The sequence below is a fragment of the Boleophthalmus pectinirostris genome, unplaced genomic scaffold, assembly GCF_026225935.1.
Source record: "Boleophthalmus pectinirostris isolate CB_2022bp ecotype Guang Dong unplaced genomic scaffold, ASM2622593v1 HiC_scaffold_5, whole genome shotgun sequence".
Classification (NCBI taxonomy): Eukaryota; Metazoa; Chordata; class Actinopteri; order Gobiiformes; family Gobiidae; genus Boleophthalmus; species Boleophthalmus pectinirostris.
The window spans coordinates 9,434,050-9,453,165 of NW_026571404.1; the positions used below are offsets into that span (position 1 = coordinate 9,434,050).

The window sequence follows — 19,116 nt, forward strand, 5'->3', positions numbered from 1 at the left end:
AAAAGTCTTTGTTAAAACACTTCTTGTGCAAAGTTTATAAGAAACACAAACATTTTAATCCTCAAAACTGTGAAAATGTCAAATGTGTCACATAAACAAGTTTCCTTCCACTAAACAAGAAACAAAACTGTAGTTAACAAAATAATTCAGTAAAATATACAAAAAAAACTCTTGACGATATATCGACAGACACCCATGATATCGATACTGTATCATCATATTATATGATAGAATAAATATCGATATATGTGCACACCCTAGTAAATATTAGGACTGGGTATCATTAAGAAGTTGCTGATACGATACATACGTCGATGCAGTGCACTTTTGGTTCAATACGATATATTTCAAATTGATTCGATACGGTTCAAATAAAAATAAAAGCAAAATGATGGCTGTGATATTAAAAAAATTTGTTGGACCATTTCTTGTGCAAAGTTAGTATAAAACACACACATTTTAATCATCAAAAACAGTGAAAATGTCAAATGTGTCGCATAAATGAGTTTCCTTCCTCTAAACAAGCAACAAAACTGTAGCTCTGTAACAAAATAATTCAATAAAATATACCAAAAAAATACTCTTGGTGATATATCGACACAGACGCCCATGATATCGATACTGTATCGTCCCATTAAACAATACGATATAACGATATTTCAATATTTTTGCTCACCCCTAGTAAACATATATAAAAAAAAAACACTTAATGAGAGTTTGAGTCTAAACTTTTAACTTTGGTTGTGTATTTTTTCATAATCTTAGAGGTTTTTAATCACTGTTCTTGTAAGTTTTAATTCTGAAACTCCCTCATAACTCCGCACACAAAGTTAATCTTATCTCAAACCTTCACCCCGCTGCGTAGACTCACACAAGTCGGGGCTAAAACATGCACATCTCTTGTACTGGCGACACTTGCTTTGGTTAATGTGTCTCCGATTTGCATAATAAATTCATTCTGGTGGTAGGAGGATGTCCCGGGCCCTCCCTGTGCTTGGCTGGAGCGCACTCTTTAGCTTCAGCGTGTTCTGGGAAAAGCCAAAAGGGAAACATTTAGCTTGGAGCCTCTTTCAGTGAGGGTGACAGTTGACTGATGACCATCTACGGACCCACAATGCAACGCTGTGTGGAGCCCGGCGCGGCCCACTGCCTGCCCATGGGAAACTAATTGCTCTGAATTGTTAAGCGTAACATTATTTTTCTGCCAATCATTGCATTTGAATGGGCCGAAAATGACCATGAAACAGGCCTATTCAGCGGACAAAGCAGTTAAATGTTCCCAATGTTGATCAAATTAACTTCAACACGCTGACAATGGACTATATTTGTGTGAAAATAAAGGGGGCGCACAAAAGGGGTCTTTATGTGGGATTTCACAGTTGTAATGTAAAACTATTCGGAGCTGAACTGGACCCGCGGGTTTGAAAGGAAGTTGGGTGAAAACAAACTCGTATCCACAAAAGGCGAAAGAAAAAGGAGAGATAATGTGGGTTTTATCTGACGCTATGAATCCACAAGATGCTTCAGATGCGGCTCCGTGTTACAGCCAGACTTTTAATTCACTAGATTTGAAAGGATTATATTATAACTGCTGGCAATGTTTTATCTGTGTATCCATGGGTTTGGGGAATGATGAGAAATTAGGACAATTGCCATAGTGCTTAACAATTAAAAACTAAATATTATATTTTCGGAATGGGAGAGTTGCATATAACAGGAAGCTGAAAATATAAGTATATTTACAGACAATTTGTATTATTTAATTTTTGTATGAATGGAAAAAAAAAAAAGACAGTTTCATTTTTTAAATTATTTTTATTATTGTTATCATAAATATCGTTATTGTAATTATCGTTATCATTATCATTGTTATCATTGTTATTGTCATTTTTATCGTTGTTGTCATTATTGTTATCGTTGTTATTGTTATTATCGTTGTCATTATTACAGTTATTATTATCGCAGTTATCGTTATCCTTATTATCGTTATCCTTATTACAGTTATTGTTATTATTGTTATTATCGTCGTTATTATCATTATCATCATTGTTGTTATTATCATCGTTGTTATCGTTATTACAGTTATTATCGTTACCGTTGTTATCGTTATCATTATTACCTTTATTACAGTTATTGTTGTTATCATCATTATCGTTATCATTATTATCGTTATTATTGTTATTACAGTTATTGTTATTATCATTATCATTATTATCGTTGTTATCATTTTTATCGTTATCACAATTATCGTCATTATCGATATTATCGTCATTATCGTCGTTGTCGTTATAATTTTTATCGTTATTATTGTTATTACAGTTATTGTTATTATCGTTATTATTATCGTTATCCTTATTACAGTTATTGTTGTTATTGTTGATATCATCATTATCGTTGTTATCATTATTACAGTCATAATTATTAGTTATCGTTATTATCGTTGTTATCGTTGTCATTATTGTCGTTATTATTATCTTTGTTGTTGTTATCATCATTATCGTTGTTATCGTTATCATTACTATTGTTATTATCATTGGTATCATTATTCGTTATCGTTATTATCATTTGTATCATTATAATCATTATTATTATTATTATAATTTATTTATTTCCACATCTGGTCATTTTATTTTTTTATTTTACCAATTGCAATAAGAGAAGTGACCACTTGTTGATACCTGATGTTGATGCTTATTATGCATTTAACTATTAATTATATATATATTTTTTTATCTACTGTGAACTACATTTTTGGTTTAGGCCAGACAGAGCCAGTTACATATCTGAACAATAATCACGTAAAAACTTCAGTCTTTTCTTGTCGTCTGCTCACAAATACATATTTAAAGACAGAAAAAGCAGATTTAAAATGCATTCCTCCACTCTGAGCTCTCTGGTATTGTGCCGTGTTACCACATGAGTACAGGCGGCGGGTGGAGCCCTTCTGATCCCACTCAATAGAGAGGTCCGTCCGCTAAACGTTCCCCCTCTCGCCTTTGTCCCCGGAGCTTTGGATCACTCACAGATAAACAGTGAGCACCGTTTAAAGGCCACAGAGGAAAAGCTTATCTCATGTCTCTCAATGGGCCCTAAGCTGCATTATAGGCCCTGATAAGGACAACAGGCTGGAGCGGGATCCTCTTCTGTGTGTGTGTGTGTGTGTGTGTGTGTTCAGGGCCCCTCCTCAGAGCTGGGAGATTAGAGAACCGCGAGGACAGAAAAAGAGGTGAGAAGGAGGAAAATAAAGACAGAAAAACAAAATCTAGTCAAGTTAAGACGACTTGAATTAAGAAAGTTTTATCACGATTTGAGTAAAGTTCACTTGATTAAAATTATCTGCTTATATAATATGAAAATACATCTGGATACACTTAAAATAACAAAAACAACAACTTTTTGCACTTAAAATTACAAAAACACACTTATTCCATTGGTAGATAATTTTACTTGTCATGTTGAATCGGCTCAAATAAAGTAAAATGTTCTTAATTTAAGTCATTTTAATTGAACTATATTTTGTTTTTTTCCAGTGGGGTGCCAAATTTCATTCACAAAAGTGTTTTAAATGGGAAATAATGTAGATTTAATTCATGTTATAGCATCTGGACTTCTTTTAATTAAAGGTGTGGTACCAGATTTTCACAAAAAAACTGAAAACAATTAGACTTTTTTCGTTCTTTTTTAAGTTACAGGTCAAATTTAAGGAGAGATGGCCCAGTTTCCAATAAGAATATGTGTTTTGAAGGAATTTTTGACCAATAAAAACACCTGTAATTAAATATTCCACCACAAAAAGTCACAGTTCACTTTAAAATGATCTCAGCCGGTGGTGTGTTCACTGGCCCCTCCTCAAACTTGGGAGATTAGAGTGCTGTGCAGAGAGAGTGAAAGAGAAAACAGAGGGATAGAGAGTGAAAGTTATACAGAAATAAAAGGGGAGGGGTAGAGAGAGAGCGAGATGAGATGGGTGAAAGAAAGGGAAAGAGAAAACAGAGGGATAGAGAAGAGAGATGGACAGAGAGCAAGAGAGACAGAGAAAACAGAGGCGATAGAAAGGAGGAGCGAAAGAGTGGAACAGAGAAAGAGAGTGGATAGAAAGAGAGAATACAAAGGGTAGAGAGAGGAGAGAGTGCAAAGAAGAGAGAAAACAGGTGGATAGAATGAGAGAGAGGAGAAGAAAGAAAATGAAGAACGAAAAGAGAGGAATACAGCATAAGAGAGGGAGAGAAGGCGTGACAGAAAAAGGGAAGAGAGAGAAAGAAGAGAGAAAGTGCAAAAAAAATCTGAATACTGAGGGGGAGAGAAGGAGGGAGATACAAAGAGATAGATTTTTGATTGATTGATTTATTGATTGAGAGAGAGAAAGGGATAGAGAGTGCTAAAGAATAAAGAGGATAGAGAGAGAAAGAAAGAAAAAGCAAACAGAGAGGAATACAGGACACGAAAGAGAGAGAACGAGAGACAGAAAATGGGGAAGAGAGAAAGGAGAGAGAAAGTGCAAAAAAAAACAGAACACTGAGGGGGTTAGAGAGAAAGTGACAGAAAACATGAGGATAGAGAGTGAAAGATAGAGAGAATGCAAGAGAAAACAGGGATAGAGAGCGCGAGAGGGGGAGCGATAGAAAGATAGATTTTGGATTGACTGAAAAGAAAGAAATACAAAAGAATACAGAGGGTAGAGAGAGGAGAGAGTGAAAAAAAGAGAAAACAGGTGGATGGGGAGAGAGGGATAGAGAGAAAGTGATAAAAAAAATCAGGATAGAGAATGAAAGAAAACAGGGATAGAGAGCGGGAGAGAGGGAGAGATAGAAAGACAGATTTTGGATTGATTTAGAGAGAGAGAGAGAGAGAGAGAGAGAAAGGGATAGAGGGTGCTAAAGAATAAAGAGGATAGAGAGAGAGGAAACAGGTGGATAGAAAGAGAGAGAGAGAGAGAGACCGAAAAGAGAGGAATACAGGACACGAGAGGGTGAGAACGAGTTACAAAAAACACAGGGGAAGAGAGAGAAAGGAGAGAGAAAGTGTAAAAAAACAAGACACTGAAGGGGAAAGAGTGAAAGTGACAGAAAACACGAGAATAGAGAATGAAAGATGGAGAGAATGCAAGAGAAAACAGGGATAGAGAGCGCGAGAGGGGGAGCGATAGAACGATAGATTTTGGATCGACTGAAAAGAAAGAAATACAAAAGAATACAGAGGGTAGAGAGAGGAGAGAGTGAAAAGAAGAGAGAAAACAAGTGGATAAAATGAGAGAGAGAGAGAGAGAGAGAAAGAGGAATACAGGATAAGAGAGGGAGAGAACTAGTGACAGAAAACGGGGGATGAGTGAGAAAGTCCAAAAAAACAAAAAAAACAACAACAAAAAAACAGGATCCTGAGGGGTAGAGAGGGATAGACAGAAAGTGACAGAAAACATGAGGATAGAGAGTGAAAGATAGAGAGAATGCAAGAGAAAACAGGGATAGAGAGCGCGAGAGGGGGGAGAGATAGAAAGATAGATTTTGGATTGACTGAAAAGAAAGAAATACAAAAGAATACAGAGAGTAGAGAGTGGACAGAGTGAAAAGAAGAGAGAAAACAAGTAGATAAAATGAAAGAGAGAGAGAGAGGAATACAGGATAAGAGAGGGAGAGAACTAGTGACAGAAAACGGGGGATGAGTGAGAAAGAGAGAAAGTCCAAAAAAACAAAACTGGATCCTGAGGGTAAAGAGGGATAGAGAGAAAGTGACAGAAAACACGAGGACAGAGAATGAAAGATAGAGAGAATGCAAGAGAAAACAGGGATAGAGAGCGCGAGAGGGGGGAGAGATAGAAAGATAGATTTTGGATTGACTGAAAAGAAAGAAATACAAAAGAATACAGAGAGTAGAGAGTGGACAGAGTGAAAAGAAGAGAGAAAACAAGTAGATAAAATGAGAGAGAGAGAGAGAGGAATACAGGATAAGAGAGGGAGAGAACTAGTGACAGAAAACGGGGGATGAGTGAGAAAGGAGAAAGTCCAAAAAACAAAAAACAAAACTGGATCCTGAGGGGTAAAGAGGGATAGAGAGAAAGTGACAGAAAACACGAGGACAGAGAATGAAAGATAGAGAGAATGCAAGAGAAAACAGGGATAGAGAGCGCGAGAGGGGGGAGAGATAGAAAGATAGATTTTGGATTGACTGAAAAGAAAGAAATACAAAAGAATACAGAGAGTAGAGAGTGGACAGAGTGAAAAGAAGAGAGAAAACAAGTAGATAAAATGAGAGAGAGAGAGAGAGAGGAATACAGGATAAGAGAGGGAGAGAACTAGTGACAGAAAACGGGGGATGAGTGAGAAAGGAGAAAGTCCAAAAAACAAAACTGGATCCTGAGGGGTAAAGAGGGATAGAGAGAAAGTGACAGAAAACACGAGGACAGAGAATGAAAGATAGAGAGAATGCAAGAGAAAACAGGGGATAGAGAGCGCGAGGGGGGGGGAGAGGTGGAGAGGTGGAGAGAGAGAAAGAGGGGTTTGGCTTTTCCTGCTCTCCTTTCAGCCGCCGTAGGAGTCAGTGGGACACACAAAGGGCCTAAAGCTGGTTCCCAAACGCCGCTGAATGGGACTATGTTGGTGGCGTTCCTGCATTGAAAGCCTCTCCCATTGGGCACATTGTCCCGGAGGACGGAGGCAGGAGAATGCACTGTGCCGGTGGCTGCCAAAAGGTTAGCAAGCGCGCTGAAAAGAGCCGGCCATTATTCACCGCCCTTTACAAAGCCCCTCCCTCCGCCGCGGCGCTCCCGGTTCTCACTCTGGACACGGACACGATGGGACAAACTAAATATACGAGCAGGAGTCAGGGAACGCGCATCATAGCTCTCGGGTTACGCTACGTGACCTCAAATTTGTATTGAGGTTAGAACAGACCTGCATGCGGACGCCAAGGTAATACAAGATACACAGACACCGAGTTTTAGAATGATCACAAATGATAGGCTCTATTCACGTTTAAGTCACAAACCAGAAAGACGTTTGGAAACGTGATGACAACTTCACAGTAGTACGGTATTTTTCGGACAATAAGTCACACTTTTTCTCATGGTTTGGGTGTTTCCTGCGACTTATACTCCGGTGCGACTTATATATTAAAATGTTCACACTGACAGCCTTGAGAGGGCGCTGTAGTCTTGTGTGTCAGTATCTGCTGCTCCTGTTCCTCCTGTACCACTGTCACTTGGCTCTACTGCGCATGTCTCCTGCAGAAAGAGCCTCTGTCCTGTCTGTATCATGTCAGTCGATCGCACCATTACTTCTGCACCACTGAAAATTTTTAACTTAAACACACTTATAAAGACGACTGAGAAGACAGAACTCTAATGCCCCCAAAAGAAAATCATATTTTACAGATTACAAGCAACAAGTAGCAAAATCTGCAACCGAAAACGGTAATCGAGCAACAGAAAGAAAGTTTAAAGTGAGCGAGAAACTTGTGACACCAGGAGGATGCACCAAGCAACTTTCCTGGAAGTCACTGGATGGATGGACAAAGTCTGGACTTCAGTGACACCGAAAACCATCCTGTCGGGATTCAAAAGGCCAGAATAATTCTAACTGGAACTGACGCTGAGTCTGAGGAAGTGGCGCTATGTTTACCTCCAGAGGTCACAGAGTTCTTCAGAAGTGACAGAGAGGATGAAGAATTCAATGGATTTAGTGATTTGGAGTGAGATGGAGAGTTTGGTAAACTTGTTCTGTTCTGTTGTTGATGCTATAGTTTAATCTGAAGAACTGTTCATATGTGACGTTAACAATCTGTCATTCTCTGTTCTATTGTTTTTACTAGAACTTGACTTTCAAGATGAAATGTCGGTTCCTGGTCTCTGATTTTATACAATAGATTTCTCCCAAAAAGTGCAACTTATATATGTTTTTTTCTTGTTCATTACACATTTTTTGGCTGGTGTGACTTCGGAGTGACTTTTAGTCCGAAAACAGTAAATCTGACAAAATCTAGGAAAAATTAGAAAATGTCCCAGTTTTCTTCATCTCTATGTCATTGTAGTGTTCTGTTATGTTCGGCTCATCAACAATTACAACCACACCTCAGTTTTCATTGTTTCCCCATGACACACGACTCCGAGCGCACTGGGTACATGCGATTAGAAGAGATGAGACGCCAAATTCAAGATGATTCCAAACAGCACATGCGTCTGCAGTCTTCATTTTACCGCTGATCACATTTACTTCAGTGGGTTTTATCACAATCGATCGGTGAGCCCAGTGTCGGGAAATAGACCGAAAATCGTCAATGTATCTTTCCAAACGTCTTCCTGGTTTGTGACGTAAGCGTGAATGTCAAATTCGATTACAATTTTAATCATTTAAGTGTTACTATTTCCTGTAATTTTCCAAAATTTTCAACATTACTTTGCAAATTGCTTCTTGATTGGTGTAAAACTATAATTTATATTTACAACAGGTATTAGGCCATGTAATTAAATCGAAATTCAATCATCAAAACCAAAACAATCATCAAATTCATGAAGGAGGACAAAGAGAAGAAAATGTAGTTCAGGTTTATAAAGCTTTTCAACTTTCTAAAACATTTCTTAACAATAACAAGCGGTAGATTTGATCTTTTAAAAATCGTTATGTACATTTTCAAATTAATTACAATCCATAGAAATCAGAGAGAAACCGTCTCACGCAATTACTTTTCAAAGCAGCCCGAGCCCTGACACCAGCCATCCAACTTCATCTGCTGATTAATCCTCCCATCACAGACTTCAGAAAAATTACACAACGCGTCATTGTTTTCAATCCACTTTTAAGGTGACCCTCAAAAATAAATCAAGGACTAAAGCGCGAAAAAAGCTGGAGCAAATGAGATGAAAACACTTTGGCGTACATGGCAACAAGAACGCGCGTTTCAAACTTCATTACGACTATAAATCCAGGTAAGTTACAACGTCATAAAAAACTGCAAAAGCTGCTATTTTGTTCTAAACACTCCCACTTCACTGTCCATTAAACCGGGACAATTCTTTCATCAAATCACGACAACAAACAGGTAAAATATGAGCGCAGGACCCGGCAACGCGCACAATAACTCACGAGCCTTGAGTGGTTGTAGTGGGTAATATATGCCAGCCTTTATGCATGTAGTCGGCGAGGGAGCGGCCGCGTCTCGCATTCAGATGTGTTCCGACAACGGAGAGGTCACCTGTGCAGACGCTGGGTTCAAGTGACGTCAGAATATTCAAATTACCATCAGAGTATAGATCATATCGTTAATGTTGTTTTGAAGATATGGAAAATTATCGTAAGTGCTAGAAGAAGACGAAGAAATTATAATTAGGGATGTGCTGATATCAAATTCCAATATTTGGTCAACGATAAACGATATTTGTCGATATCAATATTTCCAGGATTGGGAAGGGTTGACCAGGTTTTGTATTCACCCTGTGTGTCTGTGTGTCTGTCCACTCGCAATAATTCCGCCATTTATGGACCGAATGTCACCAAATTTGGACCGTGGGTCAAGCCCCCGCGCCCGATGCCTTAAAATAAAGTTTGGTGATGATCCGAGGTCATTTGAAAGGTCACGCCATTATAAAGGATTGGCAATTTCGGCAATTTCTGAACCATCTGCGGGTTAAAATATTCACCCAATCATCACACAAGTTGGCACACACATAACACTGGATGTTACAGGTTGAAACTGGTCAAGGCCACTTAAAGGTCGAGGTAACCAAGGTCAAATATGCATTTTTGGTCATAACTCCGCCAAGGATCGAGTTACAGCAACGGGAGTGTCTCAAAATCTCAGAAAAATTTATATCTATTTATAATTCTATGCATTTGTATAGTAAAATATTAATAGTTTTCGAGATAATCACTTATTATAACAGTTTCTTTCTCTTTCAGCGTGTGCCGATAACATTCTCATTGGAATCAAAATCGTTTCTATTTCTTCAACAGCACACTGATCTACAGTCACAGAACTAACATATAAGCAACTCGTGAAAAATTACAGACACAGATATTCTCATGTGTGACCAATATCACACAAATGTTCATGGGCCTGTACAGATACACACATTGCATTGTGGATATAACGATCATGTGATATGGGCTGGGCTCCTCATAAGCTGTGTGCTGTGCTAGTGGAATATAAAATAATAGTTAGATAGTTACATGTTTTTGTAAAAATACAGTCATATAATTCTTTAGTCTATTCAAAAAGTGACTGATAACTCGGGCTGGGTATCATTAAGAAGCTGCCGATACGATACATACCTCGATACAGTGCACTTTCAATTCGATACCATATATTTCAAATCAATTCAATGTGGTTAAAAAAAAAGAAAAAAAGAAAAGCTCATGGGTATGATACTAAAAGTCTTTGTTAAACCACTTCTTGTGCAAAGTTCATATGAAACACAAACATTTTAATCATCAAAACAGTGAAAATGTCAAATGTGTCGCATAAACGAGTTTCTTTCCTCTAAACAAGCAACAAAACTGTAGCTCTGTAACAAAATAATTTAGTAAAATATACCAAAAAATACTCTTGGCGATATATATATCGATACAGCAGCCCACGATATCAATACTGTATCATCACATTAAAAGATACAATATACTGAAATGTCGATATTTTTGCACACGCCTACTGATAATGATAAATTACTCACAATATTGGTCGATACTAATACTGGTACCAATATATCGTCCATCCCTAATAATAATGAATTTATGTTACGTTTCCAAATAAGGTTATAAAGTAACATCTGCATTTTTGTGGGCATTTTTTAGAGTTTCATCTCTGTCCGATACTTAAAAATACATTTTAAAAAGACGTATTAGAACATTTCTGCTAGATTGACATAATATCATTGTCACGGTTCACGTTTTGTCATCATTGTTTTTGCATATTTTGGTGTATCTTCTCCTTCAGTGTTTTATTTTGACATATATCCTGTCTGTTTGTAGTTTTGAGTTTTACTTTCTGTCTGTTGATTGTTTACTCTGCCCTAATGTCCACCTGTGGGCATATATACCCTGTGTTCTCTTCTGCCCTTTGGTGGTTCATTGTCAGTGTGTTGTCATATTTTTGGGTAATTTTTTGTTATATTAAAAGAACTTTAACAGCATTCGTGCATTTTGGGTTCTCCCTCTGTTTCATCGTGACAATCATCTGTAATATCATTGAGAAACTTGATAACTAACATAGTCTGGGGTTGTTTTTGCAGTTAGTTAGTGTTAAACCATTGTAGATTAACGATCCCACACACTAAACACAGCAACCATTAAAAGTTTGACACTATAATGTGATACACGTGTTTACCAGCAGTGACCCAGCAGTTTACAGTGTTGTTTTGCTAATGCAGCTCTATGGACGTCTGCCAGTAAGGTATGTACAGTTTTGACACTTGATCCCGAGCATTACGGAGTGGGAAAGCCTGCCAGGATTCAAAGACAGAATTTACTAGTCCAATAAGGTTCGTGTGGTCTCCTGATAGTTTATTTTAGACGATTCTACCAGACTACTCTGAGGAAGACCACTAGTGAAACTGTCAGGTATGAAAACAAACTAAACCTTAAGCCCTATTTGCACGGGATTAGTTTTACCTGTGGATCTTTGGTGATTTGAAATAATTTCGGAGGATGCCTGAAATCTTAATCCCGTACAAATGCGCCATGTCTGTAATTTGTAAAGTAAAAATTCTGCCGTAAATTACCTACTATATTTCGCCAAACGCAGAAAAGGTGCACAATTACAACAACAAACACTGAGAAGCAGATTCGCAAGGACAAGTATAATCAACGGACGTCTATCTCTTTCCGCGTTCTTTTCTCTTTCAATCTCAGTCAATGTCAGTAAAATAGAGTTATTTATGGACTTTGCTTATCCCCTGCAAATGTGCTGCAAGTAACACAGAGGTGGAGCGGTAATTTGCAAATTACCAGACGTCTCCAGGTTGTACTTATCCCGTGCGAAAAGGGCTTTAGTCTGGAAAAAGAATCTATAAAAAGAAAAGATAGAATTTGTTGTTTAACTGTCAGATTGCAGATGTTTTCACTTAGTTTATCGTTAATAACTCTGTAATTACTGGGCCTATTCACGTAAAACAAAAACTGGCACAAAGTTTAAAGTCTTCTCTGTGTATAAAAAAACAATGGAGAACTACCATATTTTTCGGACTATAAGGTGCACCAGATTATAAGGAGCATTAAGCGAAACAAACGGACGACACTTGAGACTGATCCCTTAGCCCAGACATCCACGATGCATCGGCAGATCGTGGCGTAATTCGCCCGGCGTTGCCTCCCTGTCTTGGTGAATGTGGATTATGAATGTGAATGCGGGTGGATCATTTAAGTTTGTTTTTTATTTCCTACGAGGACGACTCAAATATACATTGAGTAATAATGTGTTTATTGCAGCTTTGTGCACATTTGTTTACGTTTTACAGAAACTAAACTTAAAACCACATGGCTAATTTGCATTAACTATAAGCACTGAAAAAAAAACAGCTCGCTCCTTGCGCACTTCTGTCGGACTAAGGACCGTAAATTGGACTTTATTCCATGAGGCTCCTGACTACAATAGCCGTAATACTCCGACAATCCATAAAGCGGAGCGGCTTCGTAGTTTACAAAAGTCGTACTAAAACATTTTGACAGATTTTTAAATGCCGTGTACCACATAAAATCGGTTCAAGGTCAGTAAGCACAACCAGAATTAATACATAAGGTGCACCGTTTTTTTGAGAAAATTAAAGAATTGTAAGTGTGCCTTATAGTCCAAAAATACGGTATATTTTTGCGCTATAGTCTTAAAAACTTTTCCATTATACAAACACACACACAAATCTTATCAGCTGAAAAGAGTTTAAGCCACAAGTTCATTCATTATTATAACAAATTTGTGGTCACAATCCCTAACATAAACTACTAACTTTCGACACATGCAGACGTACGAACAGCCCGTAGAGTTACACAGGCCCTTGTCCTCCATCTGAAATTATAACATCACCTCTTGCATGACGTGAGCACAACCTATTGTGTTAGCATGGCCAGGTACGGAGCAGGGGTGAGCCGTGCACTCTATCATTCTGTTCATTGTGCCTGCTGCAAATGGATCTCACATAAATCACATTAGACTTGTACACAGCTCTGTATGAGAGTGTGTGTGTGTGTGTGTGTTTCTATAGGCAATGTTTACAGAGAAGTGAAGGCATGCTAAAGTGAATTACCAGGGACTAATTTGAATGTTTACCATGTATGGACAAACATGCATCCATCTTTTTGCCTTGTTTAGTGTACAGGAGTTTTGTTTTTTCTTTTCTTTCATATTATAAATGGAGAGTATAAATAGCAGTGTAACAGTGAACATGGACACTGCTCTTGTACGTGTCTGTGTCGTGTCTTTGGTTGTGTCGTGTCTTTGGTTGTGTCGTGTCTTTGGTTGTGTCGTGTCTTTGGTTGTGTCGTGTCTTTGGTTGTGTTTGTCTTTGGTTGTGTTGTGTTGTGCTGCGTCTCTGGTTGTGTCATGTAGCGTCTCTGGTTGTGTCGTGTCTCTGGTTGTGTTGTGTCTCTGGTTGTGTCATGTAGCGTCTCTGGTTGTGTCGTGTCTCTGGTTGTGTCGCGTCGTGTCTCTGCTTGTGTTATGTCGCGTCTTTGGTTGTGTCGTGTCTCTGGTTGTGTCGTGTCGTGTCGTGTCTCTGGTTGTGTCGTGTCATGTCGTGTCTCTGGTTGTGTCGTGTCTCTGGTTGTGTTGTGTCGTGTTTCTGGTTGTGTCGTGTCTCTGGTTGTGTTGTGTCGTGTCTCTGGTTGTGTCGTGTCTCTGTGTCTGTGTGTGTGTGTCGTGTCTCTGGTTGTGTCGTGTCTCTGGTTGTGTCGTGTGTGTCGTGTCTCTCTGGTTGTTGTGTCATGTCGTGTCTCTTGTGTTGTGTCGTGTCTCTGGTTGTGTTGTGTCTCTGGTTGTGTCGTGTCTCTGGTTGTGTCGTGTCGTGTCTCTGGTTGTGTTGTGTCGTGTCTCTGGTTGTGTCGTGTCTCTGGTTGTGTTGTGTGTCGTGTTCTCTGGTTGTGTCGTGTCTCTTGGTTGTGTTGTGTGTGTCTCTGGTCGTGTCGTGTCTCTGGTTGTGTTGTGTCGTGTCTCTGGTTGTGTCGTGTCTCTGGTTGTGTTGTGTCGTGTCTCTGGTTGTGTCGTGTCTCTGGTTGTGTTGTGTGTCGTGTCTCTGGTTGTGTCGTGTCTCTGGTTGTGTCTGTGTCGTGTTCTGGTTGTGTCGTGTCTCTGGTGTGTTGTGTCGTGTTTCTGTGTCGTGTCTTGTTGTGTCGTGTTGTGTCTCTGGTTTGTGTCGTGTCGTGTCTGGTTGTGTTGCGTCTCTGGTTGTGTTCTGTCGTGTTTCTGGTTGTGTTGCGTCTCTGGTTGTGTTCTGTCGTGTTTCTGGTTGTGTCGTGTCTCTGGTTGTGTCGTCTCTCTGGTTGTGTCGTGTCGTGTCTCTGGTTGTGTCGTCTCTCTGGTTGTGTCGTGTCGTGTCTCTGTTGTGTTGTGTCGTGTGTCTCTTGGTTGTGTTGTCTCTGTGTTGTGTCGTGTCTCTGGTTTGTGTCGTGTCGTGTCTCTGGTTGTGTCGCGTCTCTGGTTGTGTCGTGTCTCTGGTTGTGTTGTGTGTCGTGTTGTGTCTCTTGGTTGTGTCGTGTCTCTGTGTTGTGTTGTGTCGTGTGTGTGTCTCTGGTTGTGTCTGTGTCTCTGGTGTTGTTCGTGTCTCTGGTGTGTGTCTCTGGTGTGTCGTGTCTCTGGTTGTGTCGTGTCTCTGGTTGTGTCGTGTTCGTGTCTGTGTGTCTGTTGTGTCGTGTCGTGTCTCTGGTTGTGTCGTGTCTCTGGTTGTGTTGTGTCGTGTCTCTGTGTTGTGTTGTGTCCGTGTCTCTGGTTGTGTCGTTGTCTCTGGTTGTGTCGTGTTGTGTCTCTGGTTGTGTTGTGTCGTGTCTCTGGTTTGTGTTGTGTCTCTGGTCTGTGTGTCTCTGGTTGTGTCGTCGTGTCTCTGTGTTGTGTTGTGTCGTGTCTCTGTGTTGTGTTGTGTCGTGTCTCTGGTTGTGTGTCGTGTCTCTGGTGTGTGTCGTGTCGTGTCTCTGTGTTGTGTTGTGTCGTGTCGTGTCTCTGGTTGTGTTGTGTCGTGTCTCTGGTTGTGTGTTGTGTCGTGTCTCTGGTTGTGTTGTGTCGTGTCTCTGTTGTGTTGTGTCTCTGGTTTGTGTCGTCGTGTCTCTGGTTGTGTCGTGTGTGTCTCTGTGTTGTGTTCTGTGTGTCGTGTCTCTGGTTGTGTCGTGTCTCTGGTTGTGTCGTGTCTCTGGTGTGTGTCGTGTCTCTGGTTGTGTTGTGTCGTGTCTCGTGTTGTGTTGTGTCGAGTCTCTGGTTGTGTTGCGTCTCTGGTTGTGTCGCGTCTCTGGTTGTGTCGTGTCTCTGGTTGTGTCGTGTCTCTGGTTGTGTCGTGTCTCTGGTTGTGTTCGTGTCTCTGGTTGTGTTGTGTCGTGTCTCTGGTTGTGTTGTGTCTCTGGTTGTGTTGTGTCTCTGGTTGTGTCGCGTCTCTGGTTGTGTCGTGTTTCTGGTTGTGTTGTGTCGTGTTTCTGGTTGTGTTCTGTCGTGTCTCTGGTTGTGTTGTCGTGTTTCTGGTTGTGTCGTGTCTCTGGATGTGTCGTGTCGTGTCTCTGGTTGTGTCGTCTCTCTGGTTGTGTCGTGTCTCTGTGTGTGTCGTTGTGTCGTGTCTCTGGTTGTGTTGTGTCGTGTCTCTGGTTGTGTGTGTCTCTGTGTCGTGTGTTGTGTCGTGTGTCGTGTCTCTGGTTGTGTCGTGTCGTGTCTCTGGTTGTGTCGTGTCTCTGGTTGTGTCGTGTCTCTGGTTGTGTCGTGTGTCTCTGTGTGTGTCGTGTCGTGTCTCTGTGTGTGTCTCGTGTCGTGTCTCTGGTTGTGTCGTGTCTCTGTCGTGTCGTGTCTGGTTGTGTCGTGTCTCTGGTTGTGTCGTGTCTCTGGTGTGTGTGTCTCGTGTCGTGTCTTCTGGTTTGTGTCGTGTCTCTGGTTGTGTCGTGTCTCTGGTGTGTGTCTCTTGTGTCGTGTCTCTGTGTTGTGTGTCTCTGTGTGTGTCGTGTCTCTGTGTCTGTCGTGTCTCTGGTTGTGTCGTGTCTCTGGTTCGTGTCTGTGTCGTGTTCTGGTTGTGTTCGTGTCTCTGTTGTGGTCTCTGGTTGTGTCGTGTGTCTGTTGTGTCGTGTCTCTGGTGTTCGTGTCTCGTGTCTTCGTGTCTCTGTGTGTCTGTGTCTCTGGTTGTGTCGTGTCTCTGGTTGTGTCGTGTCTCTGGTTGTGTCGTGTCTCGTGTCGTGTCTGGTGTTTGTGTCGTGTCTCTGTCTGTGTTGTGTGTCGTGTCTCTGGTTGTGTGTCTGTGTCGTGTTTCTGTGTTGTGTGTGTGTCTCGTTGTGTCGTCTCTCTGGTTGTGTTCTGTCGTGTTTCTGGTTGTGTCGTGTTTCTGGTTGTGTTCTGTTCGTGTTCTGTGTTGTGTGTGTTCGTGTTTCTGGTTGTGTTCTGTCGTGTTTCTGGTTGTGTTCTGTCGTGTTTCTGGTTGTGTTGTGTCGTGTTTCTGGTTGTGTTCTGTCGTGTCTCTGGTTGTGTTGTGTTTCTGGTTGTGTTGTACCTGTCTAGGACGTATCCCAGAGCCTTCTGCCTGGTCCCAGAGTACACAGAGGGGCTCTTCTCACAGGCCACCAGGTTCGACGCATCGTGGAACAGGTGGATGTTCACCAGGTCAAAGGCACTGCACACAAAACACACAGAGCATTATTATACTTACAGAGATTACAGAGAGGTCAGATTTAGGACTGTGTATCATTAAGAAGTTGCTGATACAATACATATTTCGATACAGTGTACTTTCGATTTGATATGATATATTTCAAATAATTTTGATAAGGTTCAATAAAAACACAGGCTAAATGATAACTGTGATACGACCTTTGTTAAACCACTTTTTATGATGCAAGGTTAGTTTCTTTTCAAACATTATTCTATCAACACAGACATTTACATCGACAGTCTGGTGTAATAATAGATTTACTTTGGGAGTTTTGTGGAGTGGGTAAGACTGTTTTTAGTGGCAGGATAACTATGGCCATTGACATGCACTAACCTACAACCAGCGACCTCTGCAAATACAAGGACTGGATGGAATATTTTAAAAAGTGTCTCCACACGTCTCCAACACTCTGACTCACTAGGAAATGAGGTCCAATGTCCAAAATTCCAGACTGTCCCTTTATAATTGTATTAATTAATCACTGCATTTATATAGTGCCTTTCAAGATACCTAAAGCGCTTTACAGATCATTATTCATTCACTCAGCACTCAGTGGTGGTAAACTACTACTGTAGCCACAGCTGCCCTGGGGCAGATTGACGGAAGCAAGGCTGCCAATCTGCGCCATCGGCCCCTCCAACCACCACCATCACTCACACACACCCCACTTTCATACTAGGCAATGTGGGTGAAGTGTCTTGCCTAAGGACACAGTTTTTGCCACTGGTGCCCCCCTGTGGCACCTGGCATTCCCAGCGGTCTCCCATCCAAGTACTAACCAGGCCCAGCCTTGCTTAGCCTCTGAGATCTGATGGGATTAGGCTTTGACAAGCTGGTATGGTCATAAACAAGATACCTTTTACCTTTAGTTCAGTAGAAATCATCCAAATGATTGTAGTGAAGATGAACGGCATTTAAAACAAAGTGGAGCACTTCCTGTATCACCACATGACATCACAAGGTGGAACAGAGTGCTTTCAGTTTGAGAGAAATCTGCAGGGTTTGTGTATTGAACGTGTGAACGAAACAAAACACACCACCGTATATAACAGATCAGAAAATAGCATAATATGCGCCCTTTAAGTATATATTAAGCAAGCATGTTTTAGAGAATTCTTACTGTTCACTTATTATAATGAAACACACGCTCTATTTGCTATTATCTCATCTTTTTTATGCCTGTTTTTTCTTTGTTTCTATGTAACATTTCCCGGTTGTGGTCTCAACCCCAACACGATTTCCTCTGTGTTTGACAAATGCGCTTCTCTCTTTATCAAGGCAGCAGCTGTATCACTAAATGGAGCACAAAGACCATCTCCTCCCTGCTCCTATCCATCCTGTTGTTTTGGTTTATTTCTCCTCAATGGGACGTCCCAGAAGGATTGCTCTTATCTCTGTGCGGGCCATATCTTGTCTAAATGAATACTTACTTACACAGTCTATTCCCTGTCTATCTCATCTGGAATCGCATCTCCCATTCTTCACCAGCCTGTGTCAAACGCTCACCATTTCAGCTCTTTAGTCCTCATGTCAGTCTTAAATTAGATTAGCGCGCCCCTCCCTGGCTTCTAGCATTGCTCTCCTACACTACATCTAAGTATGTCTATAAATCTCCTACTAATATTAATGTTTTTTGTCATCTGTCATATGCACTAACACAATTACAGCAAGTCAAATAGACACAGGCTGGACCAAAGAGGAAATTCAGATTTGCTATTTGTGTTACAAGTTTGGAGAGTTTTAAATGTCCTAAATTATGCAAAATGGACTCTTGTGGGGTTTAAGGTATGTTAGAATATTGATACTTAATCAAAAACAGACCTGGAGTTGTGTTTGGTTTCATTCGCACATGTTTGAGTAATCATTTATTATCAGTCTGTAACATCTCCAAGAGCTCAAAATGCTCTGTTCCACCTTGTGATGTCATGAAATCGTAGTTTTCAAGTTAACAACTCCTTTTAACTTTAGAAGAGATGAGCATTTCCAGAGCCAAAATTATCCAAATGATTCTAGTGATGGTGTATGGAGACACAGTGGAGCACTTCCTGTATTAGCACATGACATCACAAGGTGGAGGAGGAGGTTTTCTGTTTGAGATTACGTTTACACTGAAACTAATCACGATATCACCATTTCACCGTATCGGAAACGATTTGCGTCCAGACATTGTTTCTGTGTCCGCAAGTCAAAGCCTTCCCTCTCCTATCCACACAGTAACGCGAAGATTGCAAGCATGAAAACAATCTTTTCGTGAACCGACGATGAGGTTCAGTTGTTACTGAACATAACACTGGATTTTAAGACATTTGTTTATG

The 19,116-nt window shown here is 40.5% G+C and overlaps 1 protein-coding gene and 1 pseudogene across 1 annotated transcript in view; both read right to left on the reverse strand.

Annotated features, from left to right (window-relative positions):
- The window catches only part of LOC110166333 (inositol polyphosphate-5-phosphatase A), a 485,134-nt gene that overhangs the window by 174,401 nt on the left and 291,617 nt on the right, over nt 1-19,116 (reverse strand). Inside the window, exon 8 of the mRNA XM_055162594.1 lies at nt 16,643-16,762. Coding sequence (XP_055018569.1) covers nt 16,643-16,762 — 120 coding nt within the window. The remainder of the gene's footprint in view (nt 1-16,642; nt 16,763-19,116) is intronic.
- Nucleotides 17,533-17,650, reverse strand: LOC129411652 (5S ribosomal RNA; annotated as a pseudogene).